Source organism: Trachinotus anak, unplaced genomic scaffold (genome assembly GCF_046630095.1).
Source record: "Trachinotus anak isolate AG129_WGS33_773 ecotype Australia unplaced genomic scaffold, CSIRO_AGI_Tana_v1 ptg000007l, whole genome shotgun sequence".
NCBI lineage: Eukaryota > Metazoa > Chordata > Actinopteri > Carangiformes > Carangidae > Trachinotus > Trachinotus anak.
The window spans coordinates 8,636,607-8,654,041 of NW_027273858.1; the positions used below are offsets into that span (position 1 = coordinate 8,636,607).

The 17,435-nt window shown below is 39.1% G+C and overlaps 1 protein-coding gene and 1 long non-coding RNA gene across 5 annotated transcripts in view; one reads left to right on the forward strand and one right to left on the reverse strand.

Moving 5' to 3' along the window:
- Positions 1–17,435, forward strand: part of rgs7a (regulator of G protein signaling 7a) — a 52,764-nt gene that overhangs the window by 26,926 nt on the left and 8,403 nt on the right. For all 3 annotated transcript variants that reach the window (XM_071480275.1, XM_071480273.1, XM_071480274.1), the window contains exons 4-11: positions 2,605–2,655; positions 12,598–12,704; positions 13,855–13,906; positions 14,910–14,974; positions 15,345–15,421; positions 15,620–15,701; positions 16,707–16,781; positions 16,909–17,007. In XM_071480275.1, coding sequence (XP_071336376.1) covers positions 2,605–2,655; positions 12,598–12,704; positions 13,855–13,906; positions 14,910–14,974; positions 15,345–15,421; positions 15,620–15,701; positions 16,707–16,781; positions 16,909–17,007 — 608 coding nt within the window. The remainder of the gene's footprint in view (positions 1–2,604; positions 2,656–12,597; positions 12,705–13,854; positions 13,907–14,909; positions 14,975–15,344; positions 15,422–15,619; positions 15,702–16,706; positions 16,782–16,908; positions 17,008–17,435) is intronic.
- The window catches only part of LOC139622735 (uncharacterized), a 31,821-nt gene that overhangs the window by 11,505 nt on the left and 2,881 nt on the right, over positions 1–17,435 (reverse strand). The gene's annotated exons all lie outside the window — the stretch shown is intronic.

Below are 17,435 nucleotides of genomic sequence, written 5' to 3' on the forward strand. Positions count from 1 at the left end.
ATAAATTTAAATCACTAACTTTAGCGTTAGTGACGTCGGTGAAACGATGCTTTGGGCATGTAAAGAGCAGCTGATGCAAAGTTCTTTTTTTTTGTGTCCTTTTTGAAGCCAGGTCTGCTACACAGTGTTTGTATGTTTGTCTTAATTTAAAAAACAGTGACGGCTATATTGATTAATGATTTGCCATTTGGCCAAGCAACATTAGCTTAGCTCCATCTGCATTCTGTGTTTTTTTTAAGATATCATACAATGAGTGCATTTTGTGCATGAGTACATCTTTAGGAACATGATAAAATTGCAATAGATGGCTTCGATTTGTAGCACTGTTTTGCACCTAATCTATATAATGTACAGTACATACCATTCACTACGGTACTATACTTGTGCTTCATCCATATCATCTAAAAACAACACCATAATCATAAGCATTACAGTATTTTTGTCAAAATGTGCGCAGTTTGTATCAAGACAACATCAAGGAAAACGAAAAGTTGTGTCAATGTGCAATGTTTCGCAATGTAAGAACAGTGGAACTCAGGTTGCTGCAGCTTGTTTGACTCACACATTTCAATTATATACATTGGTTTCCTCACTTACCATTTTAATCACTTGTTACAGTAATACCACTTACTCTCAAATGACTGCACTGTGGCCAGAATTGATGTATCCAAATCCCATCCTCAGGGTAGTTTTATATCAGAACTGTTGTAAATGTAGTTCTTGTACTGTCGAGCCAAGTTAGTAAAATATATTTTTGCTACCTTTTTTTTGTGTATCTGACTATGCTTTGTACTGTTAATCCCTGTAGGTATAGTTTCAAGTATATATGTGTATACATATAGTATGAGTTGTTCTTCTTTGTGTTTTTAGTGTCTTTTTGTGCTATTTTGTGTTAGGTGTTCTCCTGTGGTTGTTCCTAAAGCGAGCAACACAACCATAGCTTAAAAGCAACTCTGCTGCTGTCTCAGTTTGTTTCCTATGAATGCTCATACAAATGTCACACAGACCAGAGGTCAGTAAACATTCACATCCTACAGATTTTTACCGCTTTTGCGTGTACAATTAACAGCGCATTATAAAATGTCACATATTTTCTCCTTTAATTCTCCTTTATGGAGTTTTTAGTATTTGAAAACTCCATAGAGTGTAACCATTATGCTTCAATGGTTCATATGGTTCAACTACAATGATTTTCACAGCCTCTAAATATTATAGTGACTTTTCATTCATTTCATTCTTGCATCACTTCTACTTGATTTTCAAGTATTAATTTTCCGCTCTGCACATTGCCCTTTGTTGTATGCTGTGACCATTTGCTGCATCGGTTATCCAATATTTGCATTATTGGGATCATTAATAATTGATCTTATCATTTACCTCTCTGTTTATATTAATGTCACAGTCTAATACATGCACATGCTTGAGCCTGCACACCTACACCTACACACACACACACACACATATACATGCATAGCCCAATCTATGGCTATGATATTAATCAATTCTGAGAACAGCCTTGTTAGAGGATTACCTTACACATCTCATTTAAGCTCTCTCTTAGAAAGTGGGTCAACTTTGATAGTGTGAAAATGGGCTTGTATTAATGATGTTAATCCATGGAAATCTCATCTGGCTATGGGGGCGCTGAAAAGTAAGGGGGTGCAGCAATAGAGAAATGGAGAGACAAAACACAGACAGACTGAAAGGCAGTTTGATGGACAGAGAGACAGCCATGGAGACTAAATGTCTCACTGCATGAATTCCCTGATGTCTCCATTTCACACCTTTTTTTCTGCCTTCTGCCAGTCTCGTCTCCTCAACACACCTTCACCTGTCAGCATGACAGACAGTAATAATAGCTTGGAAAATATATATTTAGTCAAAGTGCCAAAGTCACATGTTGCAGTGGGGTGTGAAAATGAACAGGGGGCAGAGGATGCTGTTCTGTTTTTCTGAGATGTGAAAATGATTCAGTGGCAGCCTCAGATGGAAAAGTTTGAAATGGGATGGAGATGGAAATGGAAATGGTGATATATGGTCATCTCTGGACCTTTACTCAAAATAGTCATCATCTATTGTGAAAACTTAATACAGGTGCAGTGTTTTGCCCTGTCCTCAGCTTGGTTTTACATTTCTCCTCTCCTCTCCTCTTCTCTCCTCTGGCCCATTTACATCTTGTTTTTTGTTTGTGACAGTTGGAAATGTCTGATGTGATGCAAAGACTTATTAAATGAAACAATTGCAAGTGAAATGTCTGTGCTGTGACTGAGTCAGACAAATCGTGTTGCTACTGTACACAATGGATGCTTCATTATGCCATTGTACCTCTCTGGTCATTTATATTAATGGACTACAGCCAAAGAGAGCTGGCTTGGAGAGGATGTCAGAAAAGAATATTTGGTAATGGATGGCCCATTACCCACCCACATGGTGCAAGGCGAGAGGAATTGGTATGCACTGTGATGATGAGGGGAGGTGGGTAGAGTTAAGAGTGTCATTGTTTTCCCTTTCATTTGCATTGTATATGCAAAAATGTGTCTCAGCACACTGTGAATATATTAGATATGTCCGTGAGTCATGTTTATGTGCTTTCTCTCATTTCAGGTTCTGATATTGTACAGTGGATGATCAAGAATCTGGACATTGAAGATCAAGGTAAAAGAATGAATCAGTGTTGATCTAGGACAGAGGTTTTTAAAGTTCTCAATAAATATTGTAGTTTGGCTGCTGATTCAGCGCCTTTAACAACATGGTCAGCTGATGGAGCTGCAGCAGTGGACACACACAGCTCGTGAAATTAAAAGACAATTAAAACACAATTTGTACCATAACTCTAAAATCTGAACACTGACATGACACAAATATTGTAATATTTACTGTTATTCACAATTTCCAAAAATATCAGCTGATGTCTATCGCAAATAAACATGCACAAATCATAGAAAAATACACTAATTTTAACTTACCTGAGAACTGTAAGATTTTAAAGTCCATTTTAGTGTCAGAGTAATAAAGTGATAGTTGTCTCCACATTTATAGGTACAATTCCAAGAGGAACTGCTAATAGCTACTTTGGCATTCTTTCAATGTCACCACTGCTACTGTCAAAATGTAAACAAATAAAGGCTAAAAAACAGAGTTCAAGTTAACTAACCGATTATTATACTTAATCTTCCCAAAATGTTCTGAGGGGGACCACAGAGTCAGACTAGGATAGCATGAGCTGTCGAGTTGCTTTTTAATTAATGTTAATGCTAAAGATTTAAGTGTAGGATATCAATAGTCCCTTTTATACAGAGATCTCACTATATTGCCCTTAAGAAAACCCTTCACTGTGTTGCCTTTGGTTGTTTACACTGAACCAAACAAGCCAGAATAATGCTGCCCCAGTGTGTGATTTTTTAGATAGCATGCCAGTGATCTGGAATCGGAGGTGTGACATGTAACACAACAGTGTTGGCGTATGTCCCGCCATGCTGGTTCCCCCTTTATGCAGATGTCAGTCGAGCTGTCGCTACCTCATAACGAGGGGTCTTCTTCATGGCAATACAGCAGGATATCTGTATAAAAGGGGCTATTATTATGGTAGTTTATATCAATAATATATAATTTCAAGGTTGCTGTTGGTTTTCTGGGCAAGATGAAGTGCTGATCGGATACTGTACAAGTTTTTGAATGAGATGTTTCCATTAGCCTGCACATAAAGACAGAGGAACACCTAACGTGCCTTTGTGGAAACTGAATGTAGTTTTAGCTTAGTGTATGTAAAAGTTTTTTCTTTGCTCTTGTGTTTTTCTTTGATCTGTTTTTTATGTCCTTGAGCTAAATCAGACACTGCAATTCTTGTTCTTCCTTTTTTTCTTCTTTTTCCTATTCTTTTTTTATTCCAGTGTAATGAAGTGGAACTAGACTGTCTTGAGGGAGTTGCCAGATCATTAGCTGAGCCCCTCACTGCACATAAAACAACTCAAAGCGGGCAGGTTGAACTGTGATAAATATGGAAAGTTAAAACCAGTTCCTTGCATTGAAGATGGTGATGATAATAAGAATAGTTAACAATTTGAAAACTGAGCTTTTCTGAGGTCTGTAGGTGTGTGTTTATTTGGATACTGGAGTGTTTATGTGTGTGGGTGTGCATTTGTCCAGTGTTTGTCTGCTCTAGTATGTGCCTCAGTGTTGTGCAGCCAGTTCATACATACATTGTGACATAATCAATTGTTCACTTAGCTGACTCATCAGCTCACAATTCCTTTGTGTGTTGTTGCACTTGTGTGCACAGATCTTCCTGTCTTTTTCTGTGTTTGTCATTTGTGCCTGTTTATGTGTGTGTTTGGTGTGAAACCATCGGTGTGAGGACATTTTGGCTGATCCTCACAACTTCAAAGAGCTGTTTGATGGTTAAGACTTTGTTTCAAGGTTCAGATTAGAATTAGGTTTAGGGATTAGGTTAGGTTAGGGGTAGGGGTAGGGTTAGGTTAAGTATTTATCCATGTAGGTTAGGTTAATGAGGTAGGGAATCATTATGTCAGTGAGTGTCCTCACAAACTTATTAGGGCTGATGTGTGCATGTGTGTGTGTGTGTGTTTGTGTGTGTACTGTGCATTATGTGCCAAAGGGGGCCAGAAATTCATATTTTCACTACACCGTTATTGAGGTCTGGCAGTATCAAGTGTCACATGTTCCCTCAAGCAAATTTACATTTACAGTGCTATATTTTGTGTTACCTGCACTACTGAAATTGCTCATCCATAACAGTACTCTCAGTTAAAATTGTCAAAAACTGCGATTTAATAACAGCGAAGAGTCTGAAAACCTAATAACAACCTGTTAACATTCCTTTGTCCTTTAAGAATATTTTTTAATCTGTTGTGAAAAACTAAGTGACTTTGGCACAAAGCAACTCCTGCTGGGGCTGACAAACACAGCAAAGTGAAATGCAAGTAATTTAGCTCACAGCATGACAGCAGCATGTTTATTATAACGACAGATGAGCTTATATCAAAGTTGGGTGACTGGGGATTTTTTTTTTTTGCTAAATGAATTCCACAGATAATAGTGACGCACTTCTGATGAACTCATCATCTCAATCTCTGTTGTCCCAAATCCTGTTTTCATTCAGTACTGCATTTGATTAGCCAATGCAAATTCCTGACTTCTCAAAAGTTTTACATGTCTTTTAGCACAAATTAGCAGACAGTTTTGCACTTGAAACGTTTAACCATAATACTTTCATTACAATTCAGACCATAACAGATCATCATCATAGATCGTTCTTCTTGAGCCAATTGGTTTGGCAGGCATGAGAACTATTGGAATGGACTGCTTGCCACATTTAAGGGGGCTGAGACTTGATTGATTAGCATACATTACAGTGCAGCCCAGTCCAGAAAGCTCAAACAGGGATTAGAAACACTGTGAAGATAAATGTGAATGAGGAGCCACAGGCTGACATGATCTACAATCTTAAGATGAACTGTCGGTGTGGATATAATTTTTGTTTATAATCCTTCAGTTATATATTTGAACATTTCAGTTATACATCATTAATCTCAAAACTGACCGAGGATCTGCTCTTCAGATCTATAGGTCAAAACCTAGGATATGGCTGGATCACGTATGGTCATTGTGCAAAATTGAGGACGTTGGTGAAAATGGTTAGGTAACCTCTGTAAACAACATCATTGTGTCATATTTGCATTCTGCCTTTTGTCAGCTGCTTTCAGCCCTTTATCTGTTTGCTTCTCTCGTACTCTGTGTGCTCACATATACAGTATTTCAATACAGCCGAATTTCTGATAAAGCTGTTCTCATTTACATGTTTTTCTCCAAACGCGCTTGAAATAGTGACTGAAACACGGCCAATTAACACTACATGTTAACTCCCAAGCCATTTCCAAGCTGCAGCTCTACTGCTGCTAAAATCCTGATTTTATAACTGCAACATTGTCTAACAAAACCACTAAACACATAAATTAAAGACAAAGACTTTGCTGTGATTTTGGCTGTATTGACTTGTAAAATGTTCGCTCAATGAAAAAGTTGGAAGCCACAGGATATCTTTCTTATTTTGTCTCTCACACAGCACACAGCCTTCTTCTGGGATCCACAACTACTGACTAATGCTTTTATTTACCTTGACCACAGGTGTTTATTTGAGGCAGGCTTGTATTAGAGACACCCCTTTTTTTAATAATATAATAATTGGTGATAATCATTGGTCATACTGGTATTTTAGTATGAAGCCTTGTTTTCAGTTGCTTCTGTTTGCAGTGTTAAAGTTACTGCATTACGTGTTAATACAAACTCAAAACTTCCTGTAACCGTTTCAAATTAAAATCCCTCTGGCGTTTCAGTGGAAGGAAAACCCTTTATTTCTTAACAGGGCTTTTATTGCTGTGCTGCAGTAAGTGTATTGTCCCCTTTCTGGTAGCTGGTGTCTCCGTTGTTTAGATGCTATTCAGATCTGCTAGTTTCTTTAGCAGTTACCAATGACTTCTCTCTCTCCCTCCCACTCTCCTGCTCTCTTTGCTCAGTGCTTTAGATGTTAAGTTATTCTTCTGCCTCCTTTAGTAACAGTGATACATGTACTGAAAGTAGTTTATTTGCTGTAATGGAGGGGAGGCTCAGTGAATTGCAAGCGCTACTCTGTTTCCCTGCAGCTCCCAAGCAGCCGGAAAGCTAGGCTAGCAAGGTGATTGTCCGTAACAAGAAACATAGCCCTAAGCCCACGGTTGGCATCCATACACGGTCTGGCCATGTTCTAGGTTTATTCCCAGTCTTGTTTGGAAAAAAGTCTCTAAAAATGTGATATGTTGGCAACACTGTTGGCTGTAAATGCCCCCTAATAGAAACTGTTTGCGCCAATTCATCTTAAAAGAGCAGCTAATGGGGAAACTCCAACTTAATCACATGGCATTCAGCTGACCAATGATGGAAATATGATAATTGACTCACTCAGTCAGTCACACCTGGACATCTGCAATTACAGAGCCGGCCCCGCTGTTGCTTATATGGAGTTTTTAAGCATTTTTCAATGGGGCCATCGAATCATGATGGCCATAACTCATAACTCTTTCCAGTTATGTAACTGATTCATCACGAATAAATGTCCTTAAATACACTTCAACGTTATTGCAAAGTCATTTTTCTTAACTTCACATCTTCACGTCTCAACATCATCAAAAAGTAATTAATTGCTTTTTGTACATCGATGTTACAGAGCAAACAGAAATAGCTACCAGCAAATTCAGCTTAAGTCTCCATGTTGCAGAAGTGACAAAATCCATGAAAATAAATCTTTTTTGCTTCACACTATCAATATAATGTATTTCAAGTCTACAATAGCTAAGAGATGTCGTAACTGTGCCATACGCCTGAAAATGAAGAGAGTTAAAATAGAGCAAGAGTGTGTCACTTACAGTATAAATTAGCTTTGCTGTCATTAGGCCAGGAGGGTTGTAAAAACCCAAAGAGATCCAGCGTCAATGGTCTGTGGCTCTTTTGACCTCTGACCTGCCGGGTAATAAATCCCTGCAGGGGTATCAATATGGCCATTTATTGCTGAAATAAATTCTATGACACTGCAAGGCTCTTACATACAAATCAGACCTATTATAGATCACATAACATACTAATATAACAATAATTCTTATGAAATAATAACCCAAAAAAATGGAAAAAAAATGGCAAATGAAACGCCATCACAAAATAACAACATAATAGTGATCTGAATACTGTCTGCATTTTGTGTACGAGAAAAAGTGAATAAATTGCACATAAGAAAAGAACATAACACCAAACCCTTTCACAGAAGCTAAGGCATTCTCACAACACCAAGTGAAATTTGTGAGGGTGATAAAATCTCACCCTCTCCGGATAATGTTTTCTTGACTGACATGTTGTTGGCAAAGAGCTGGAGTCATTGCCTCTGTTTGTGTGTTTTTACGTGTGTGTGTTTTGTACCTGTGCGAGAGAGCAGAACTGACAGACAAATGAATCTCCCATGATATCATCATAGCTATAATAAAAATGCAATTTAACAATTTTAATTCTGTAAATGTTATCACAATAATTTCCCTGTGGCGGCTTTAAAGACCCCTTCTGATGAAAATCAAGTTCTTAACCTTGTTAACATGCCCATATGATGTTTTTTATATAATACAAGACATACAATGAGTGAAATAGGCAATCAATGCCATGACTGAGTATTTCCATCTTGGAACTGCAGTGAACCAATGACTGTCTCATAAAAACAGATTCAGACAGCCAGGGTTTCATACATAACGTAACTAAGGAACCAATCCCGTCAACTTTCTGGGAGGGAGGGAGAGCAAAATAAACCTGAAACCTTGCCAGTACAGAGAGCCATAGTTTGCATCAGCAGAACCGCCAACTCTGTGTCAGCCACTGCCAGTTACATGCTAACAAACAACATAAACAAATAAAAGATGCTAACTACGCTTACCGTTCTGATATGTCTGCTAGTCTCCAATTTCGGTGCACAACACACTCCTCATCTGAGTCTGGGTCTGACTGAGGCTCAAACATCTGGCTGAGTCTCTCTGATGTTTCCTCTAACACTGACCACCTTGATATGTGTTACTCCTGCACCGGTCACAGAAACCATGTCAGTACAGAGAGCGAGAGTTTGCACTGGCACAGCCACTAAACTCTGTGTCAGCCGCTATCAGTTACTATCAGTCAAGTAGCAGGAAATATGGTCACAATCTCCAACACCAACATCTACTCAGTTCAACCATCCAAGTGAACGTTGGTACCACATTTAAGGAAATTCCCATTAAGGCATTTCGCTTTTATGAGAATGGGATGGATGAACGGACGGCATAACAATCAACATCAGTCAAACTGTCAGTGAGTGTGTACCAGTGTGTTGTTAAGGGTGTGAACTGCATATGAAAGAGCACCTAATCTGCTCAGTGGAACATTAGGGAACAGTAAAATGATCTCTAAGAGAGGACATGTGGCTCATCAGAACAGCATGGAGAGAGTGCACACTGTTCTGCATAATGGCCCTGGGCTTCTCCTCCAAACTTCTTTAAGCCTCCTGATCATCAGGCTCGAGAGTCACTCCTGCAGTGGAGCACTTTAGATGATCTTTCTCAGTCTCCAGAGATCACACCTCTGCTTGCTGCAACAATGGCATACATATGTATAAAAGCTTCTTTGAAAGGAAAATCATGGATTTATGAAATACTGTCAGTTTTTTTCCTTCAGTCCACTTAATAATTCATTTGCACATTTTATTCGTATAAATCTACTATCTCCTCCTCTTTAGTTGAATGCAACCATTCTTTACTTAAGGAAAACTACCACTGCAACAATCGAAAAATAGTCCATTGCAAGTAAAAGTCTTGCATTCAAAATCCTGCCTAAAAAGTTTACATCTAAATTTAGTCCATTGGTTTCCAACCTGTCGGGCTCCATCATGATGTTCACAAGATAAATCTGAGAGGTTGACATAATAAGCTTATTATGTGCTTTTTGTGTAAAATCTGAATCTGCAAAGTAACTTGGGATGTAAAAAAACAAAACTTAAGAACATTTTCCTATGAAATGCAGTTGAGTAGCATGAAATGGAAATACCCCTGTACAAGTACCTCAAAACTGCACTTAAGTTAAGTACTTGTGGGAATGTACTTAGTCACTTTCCACCACCAGTTAAAATAGTTCACTTCAACATCTCCATACAGTGCATACTGTATACTGTAAACAGAAATGATCAAAATATTACTACAAATACAGAATCTCTGCCGATGTCTTTAGAAAGGCTCAGCTGGAAAAAAACACTCCCACACTCCATTTGGCAGGGCTCCAAACTGCTGGGTTTTTGGCACAGAGCTGGTAATACGATGAAATCAAAGGGTGTCTTCCCCTTGGACTCTGAGGCCAGCCTTTCTCAACAACTTGACTAATTTCAGTCCAAGGTTTAGTCAGCTATAAAGCTTATAGAAAAGCCTACGACATGTTAAATGAAAGCCAGAAACTCCCTTGCTACCAGGAATTGATCATTACAGGCTCTTACTAGAAAAGCAGAAACAAAACAATCTTGGTTAATCTTTTCTTTATCCCATATAAAACTCTCCATCACATTAGTCTTTCTGCATTTTTAGATTCATTGTTTTGTGCCCATCATACTGTATATTTTCTATAGTTAAATCTTTGTACTGGATACATGTTTAGTATTTGCTGCTCAGCTTTATCAAATTTCATTTATCTGCCTTTTAATATGTTTTAATGCTGGGATGATGTTCAACATGCATCCTTAAAATGGCATCAGAAAGACCCTCAACTACCATAGCAGAGAGACTGAGCCAATCATCACAGGTGACAGATATACTCAAACACAAAAAGAGAACAGATCAGCCCTGTGTTTTAAGAATAAGAGACAGCGTTCTCTCACTGCACCGTCCCAGATGTCATTTTTCAGACAGGGATGAATTTCAGACATCTGACATTCATCCCGTCTCAGATAACAATCCAGAAAATATAATTCTTGAATACTCGTAAATGTCTGTCGTCTTGAGCTCCTATGTATTTCATGGACAGATGCAGAAGACACAAGCTTAGTCCGTCCTTTTAGATGTCCAACATAAATGACTCTGTCTCCTTCTGACTTAATAATACACAAAAATGTAATACACAGGAAATTGTATTCATATATATGTATATACAGTAGGTAGTGAACATGTGGGGCAATATTGCTGTAAGAAATGGCACAGTGGATAAGAATGAGGGGGTGTGTTTATACGTAAACAGGCTTTAATAACTTATGAGTCATAATTTATTAATAAATGGAGCCCAGTCATAGACATGCACGCACGCACGCACGCACGCACACACACACACATTTAGCTAAGCATCCTGACCTCTCAAAGCTGTGAAAGTAACCTCAGAGGTAAAGGAAAAGTCAATCTATATTTATCACACACGTGTGTGTGTGTGTGTGTGTGTGTGTGTGTGTGAGTGAATGTAAGGGAGCAGAAATGTGCATATTCTATGCATTCATATGGTAAATTCCTGTTCTGGCATTCAAAGCTAAATAGGAAGCTATTAAGAGCATGTCAAGCATTTTGACCTTTGTGTCTGTTAGTTTATTAGTATTTTAAAGTGGTGTATTGCTAGCCTCCCCTATGCTTTCCACAAAACATTCAATAAAGAATCAAATTATGAGACAGATATACAGGACATTGCTGCATGAAGCAGTAAGGAGATGAATTGTGTCATATATTGTTCAAATGACCAAAAAGTGTCAATGTTAGCAGATAAGTGTCAAGACATTATAGAAAACATGAATGACAGACATCGGCATCATGAAGGGGTTACAGGATGAGAACAGCAGGGAGTAACTGGTGGCAGTTGATGATGATTACATGTTTTCATTATCTGATGGTTTTAAATCAGGGACAGTCAACCATGTACTGTGGAGCACCAGAGGGAAGCAGGTTTTCACTCCAACCAAGCACAACGCGGAGCGCTTTGACTGATGAGTTCCGCCTACCCGGCTGACGGCGGGCTAATCAGTGAGACCTCCTGCTGTGCTGTTTGGTCGGAGCGGAGACCTGCCCATCCTTATGTCAAAGCAGCAGCTCCTCATTCAGGCACTGTTGTTTATCCTGGGCATTTTGTCGAGGACACTTGGGGATGAAAGGTGGATGAAGTTAATTAGCTGGTGTGACCAAAAAACAGCATGCTGGCCCAGGATGTGTGATGAGGAACTATTTACTGTAGAGTATTCAGAGAATCATCTTAAAATTAAAAAGTGAGATCCCAAAGCAGATTTATCTTTTAATACCTCAGTGTAAAAGAGTGTTTATAAAAGAGAATGTAGTAGAATTTAAATTAAGGAAGGGCCTTATCCCTTTGATCCTTAAAGCAAAAGTTTGACATTTTGTGAAATTTGCTTATTCACTTTCTGGCAGAAATTTAGATGAGAGGGATGATACCAATCTCAAATCTGTCTGTTAAATATTAGGCTTATCTTAGCATATAAAGACAGGGGGACACGGTTAGATTGGCTCTGTCAAACACCTCCCAGCACCTGGAAAGCTCACAAAATACAAAATACCCTAAGTGAAAAAAAAAAAAAAAAAAAAAAAAAAAAATTGCCATTTCACAGGAGGATATGTGTCAGAATGCCTCTAGGCAATTGGCAGGAAACCAGCAGTAACCAAGTAACTGGTCATGGCCAAAAAATAGTCTGACACATAACCCCTGCAAAAGAGCAAACAGTCCTTTGATTACATCAAAGAGGTGTAATATGTGACCATAAGAGATGCTGGTGGGTGGACTTTCTTTAAATCTGACAGAGCCACACTAGACTGTTTCCAGTCTCGGTAAGCTAAGCTAGCGGGCTGCTGGCTGTGGGCTAAGATAGTCTTTCAAACCTGAAAATGGCCAAATTGGCATGAGAAAAGGTTTACATTTTTGTTTTGTTTCGAGAATATAATTTATAATATTATTTATATAGTTTTTATATCATAATTGGAATCGTTATTTTTTTAACACATCTGAAAGTGGACTGACAGAAAGAACATGAGTACACCAAGTTGTAAATGAACCTTTTGTGTTTTCTCTCAGTGGAGGCTCTTCACTTAGGAACTCTGATGGCTGCACATGGTTACTTCTTCCCCATCTCAGACCACGTCCTCACTCTCAAAGACGATGGCACTTTCTATAGGTTTCAGGTAAGAGTAATAAGAGTAACGCTCTGATTTGTATTTGTTTTGAAGTATCTTGTTATATGTCTAGATGTCTAAGATAATATTTAAGATTTAAAAGCATAAAAAGCACAAAACACTTAAAGCACCAATTTCTATTTCTCTCAGTTAACTAAATCAAATAAAACTAAATTGTAAACTTTTATTTGTAGACTGTATTCTTCTTCTCATTCACATTTTGACTAGTGGCATGTTTTACAAGTTTAAAAATGTTCTGTGTCTACTAACTCTGTTTTTGCCATATTAAGGCTCTTCACGTGGTATTTTTCCATCATTTTTGACATAGGCTATACCGTGTGTTATGTCATCACATGAGCTTTAGCGAAAATTTTCACTTATGTATGAACACAGCGTTTTAATCCAGGGATCCAGGATCCAGAGTCATGTCATAAGCTGACAGGGCTACAGGAGGTTTTTAAGACTGATAAATTGTTATTTGTTTTTATATGTATTTTTCATAGAGAAAAAAAATACATCATGTAGGTTTGAAATAGCTATTTCTACAGAAAACTCAGTCATGAGGATGCTAGAATCTATAAATGTAGTGACAGGCTGGAGAAAAAGCTGAGAAATCTGTTAAAGTGCCTCTGAGTGATATACTGGAGTCAAAACAGTGAATAGCAGTTGTTGTATTCCATAATTCTTACAGGTTCATGAAAAAAAGGAAAAAAAAACCCATTGCTCTGAATGTCAATAGTGGGATTGACAGTTTTAGTGATTTTCCACCCGGTGAGCTCCCCCAAGTGTGCTACACAGGACTAACCAAAGTAAATCAATGCCTAAGGCTGTGGCTGTGTTAGCAGCAGGCTTCATTTTGCTCTTTACATGCAATCAGTTCTCATCTGAAGCCGGTCCATACCATGCTGAAAAAGGAGGGTCAAGATTCCCGCTGGTGTCTGCTCTCAGTGCTCGCTGAAAGGAGCTTATGTGCTTTAGACGTTACGCCGACCCCATTATACAACAAAATCTTTTATTGTGACAGATGCAGCACTGTGAATGCATGCCCACTTCGCATGACAGTGCACACATTGATTCGAAGCACCATGTGGTTACTTGCACGTTGTCAAAGTAAGGTTTCTTTTAGTTTTGTTTCTTAATGACCTATTTCTCCCCTCAGACTCCATACTTTTGGCCGTCAAACTGCTGGGAGCCAGAAAACACAGACTATGGTAAGAGAGCTGCTCTGTTCTCTTATGGTCTGATTTCCACTGTGTGCATTGTGCAGTATGTACTGAAGAGGCTAATGATGCTGACTGTTTGTGTAGTGCATAAATATATATTTGCTCAGTAGATGTGTCTCATCACTGATGTTACCAAAAGTTCAAAAAGATGAAACACAATTGATGCAACTGCAGTATCTGGATGGTTGATATGAAACATAAAATCACATTTAGTTCTACTCAAATGCTTGGCCCTCAGCCAAAGCAGAATCAGTTATAGTGCAGAGGGCATGCAATAACTCTGTGTGCTTTCTATCCTTTTTATAGATATATATTTTTTTATTTTCCATTTATTCCAACCTCAGTCAATTGCGTCTGCTGCTGTCATACAGTCTGACTAATGCAGGCTGATTACAGTGAAGGCAAACAGGAATGCGTTTGTGTGCATACACCTGTTGTGCATATTTGGATGAACGCTTTAATGGTGATACACAGAAGCGTTTTCACCGTCTATAGCAGAGCACAGCGGAGATAAACATTTCATAATGCCAAAAAATGCTTCAGGTGAATAGCCGCAGCCTTGCAGGTCTTTCAATTGTTGTTTGAGTTGTGGGAGAGAGAAAAAAAAAGGGGCTAATGCTCGCTGTGGGAATAATCTTGTGGGTGTTAGTGGAAGTTAAGAGTGTCTCATATGTAGCAAATGATTCACATGAATGATGTCCCTTAATGAAAACACTCTAATGGCATAATGAAGCTTCCACATAATGGTCAGCTAACAAAGGGATGAAGGGATGATGATGACAGTACAAGAAGACATCAAAAGTCAGGCACACACTGTAACAGACACTCACACACCGTGCACAGTCAATGACCTTTGTGATTTCCAGGCCAGTTTAAATGTGCAGTTGAGAGGATTAAATGAGTAAAAGCAGGGCCACTTAAGGCTGTTAAAACCAAAGCTCAGATCCCGTTCTCCCTCTATTACCCATCTCTCTCTCTCTCTCTCTCTCAGCTGTTTACCTCTGCAAAAGAACAATGCAAAATAAAGCACGTCTGGAGCTTGCAGACTATGAGGCGGTAAGTGAAAGAGGTCTTTTAGTGTCAGCACTCCCCTCTTCACATATCTGCTCTCTCCCTGTGTTGGCACCACTCTCAGGATTTATCTCCTGCCTTTTTTGTTCACACTGACTGAGAACATTTGATTTTTTTTTTTTTCTGTGTGTCACTGCATCTTTTTTAACTTCATTTTCACCAGAGCTATTAAATGAGTCGCCATGTTAGTTATGGCGACTCATTTAGGATTTTTTTCTTCCTCTTTTGTATGTGAGCAGGGATCATTAAAGATGGTATCCAGCCGTGCACTGTACACAGCATGCGCAGTAAACACAATCAGCCCAGATCCCTCAAAGGCCTTTCTTTTCCTGTTTGTTCTTTGTTTAAATTGCAGGAGAGCTTAGCGAGGCTACAGAGGGCTTTCGCCAGGAAATGGGAGTTCATTTTTATGCAAGCAGAAGCACAAGCAAAGTAGGTTTCTATGAGACACACGTACACGCGCCTCCTTATGGCATGATTAAACTTACTGGCTTACCTTACTGTAACTTCCAGCACCAACTTCACAGATGCACATTACACATGTGGTGGAGTAAATGGATCATACATATTTTAGAATAAGCTACATGCTCTGTCAAAACAATTCTGAACTCTTTTTCTTTTTTCCCTCAGAGTGGACAAGAAAAGAGACAAAATTGAGAGGAAAATTCTCGACAGCCAGGAAAGAGCATTCTGGGACGTGCACAGACCAGTGGTGAGTGAAATTACTGATGTTGTCATAGTCACCTTTGCCATTACTGATATCATCATAGACATTATCAACATGATTTTTAATTGTTCCTGCAAAGTGCATAATATTCAAAAAATAGTTTCACAGTGACCACACTGTGATACACCACCTCAAACACACACACACACACACACAGTCAAAAGAATAATAACACAGATGTGGTAAATTATTTATGCTCTCTAGGTTATTTTAATCTATTCCACACATTTCACAGACAGTAGGGATGTGTCAAGCTGCATGACAAAGAAATTATGTTTTGAAAATGTTATAAGCACTTCATAGATGATGCTGTACATAATTCCTGTGATGTTTGAACTGTGTAAAGAGATGAACACACTGCAAATCCGTTGCGCACTTCTCTGCCATGCACATGCAACGTCACATCAATAACCGTCACAACACATCAGCTTCAATGCTGCTCTTTACCTTGCTCACACACACTTGCTCCGCATTAGCATTTAGTTTCCCCCTGAGGTTAAAGGGTCTCCTCTGCTGTATTTCTCCGAAAGCCACTGCTCCATGCTTAATTGGAAAATAACAAGTCCAATTTATGCGTCCTTGGAGCAACATAATCAATATTAATTCAAATTTCACAGTGACGCTGTCAAGCTACTTAGCTCTGTTCTTCTAGGAGAGACCTAGATTAGACCACTTGTTCAATCAGCCAGAATTTGCACACTAAGACTCTGATTTCCCGCTGGTTTACTTGTTTTGCTAGAATTGGCACATTCCATGTTTAATTAACCAGCATCTGACACATTGTCCTGGAAACTTCTCAGACTCGCTTCACGCCCCGGCTAAGCATATTGGATTAGATTTACCGAAACTCACATAATGGTGGCAAAAATGCACCTTCCCAGTCTGTGGCGCCATCCTTGAGGGCAAAGCATAAATAGCTTATGTTGTAACAATTTAATTTAGGATGAATTAACTCATGACTTCCTGATTCTCTCCTCACTCCTCTCACAGCCTGGATGTGTGAATACAACAGAAGTCGACATAAAGAAGTCCTCCAGAATGAAAAACCCCCACAAAACCAGAAAGGTACAGCGTCTTTCTTTTAAGGTCGGGGTTAATAACACTGACATGAACAGACTGTATTTGTCAGCACCTGTAAGGCTATTACTATTGATTGTTCTATTTTATTTTGATGTTTTTTTTCTTGTCTCAGTCTGTGTATGGGCTGCAGAATGACATCCGTACCCACAGCCCAACCCACACCCCCGCCCCAGAGGCCAAGCAGCCTACAGAAGAAGAACTGCAAGAACAGGTTAGACCTGCAGGTGGCGCTCTACTATTACAGATATATGGTTCCATTTTAACAGTCCATAACGCGATTGCTGCACCAGCCACATGGTTCAAAGGAGTTGTACTCTTAACTAATCATGGGAGTGTTTTGGGCTCAACATGCATTAAACTAATCAGAGTCCCATTCCTGTGTGCCATTATGCAGGTGCGCTTGCACCTTGGAGGACTGCTGTTACAACGGTGCAGTGTTTCCCACAGAATTAGATTCTATTTGTGCGAGCTGATTTCATATTGTGACTGGCCAGTGCGCCCAGTCCTGGAACGTGCATGCAAGCAGGTCTGTGTGCCCCGAGGGCCAAAGAAGGGCTGAGCGAATCAATGTGCTGCACATAGCTCTACACACAGGCCATGACACAAATCACAATGTTACACATTTCTTATATTATGAGA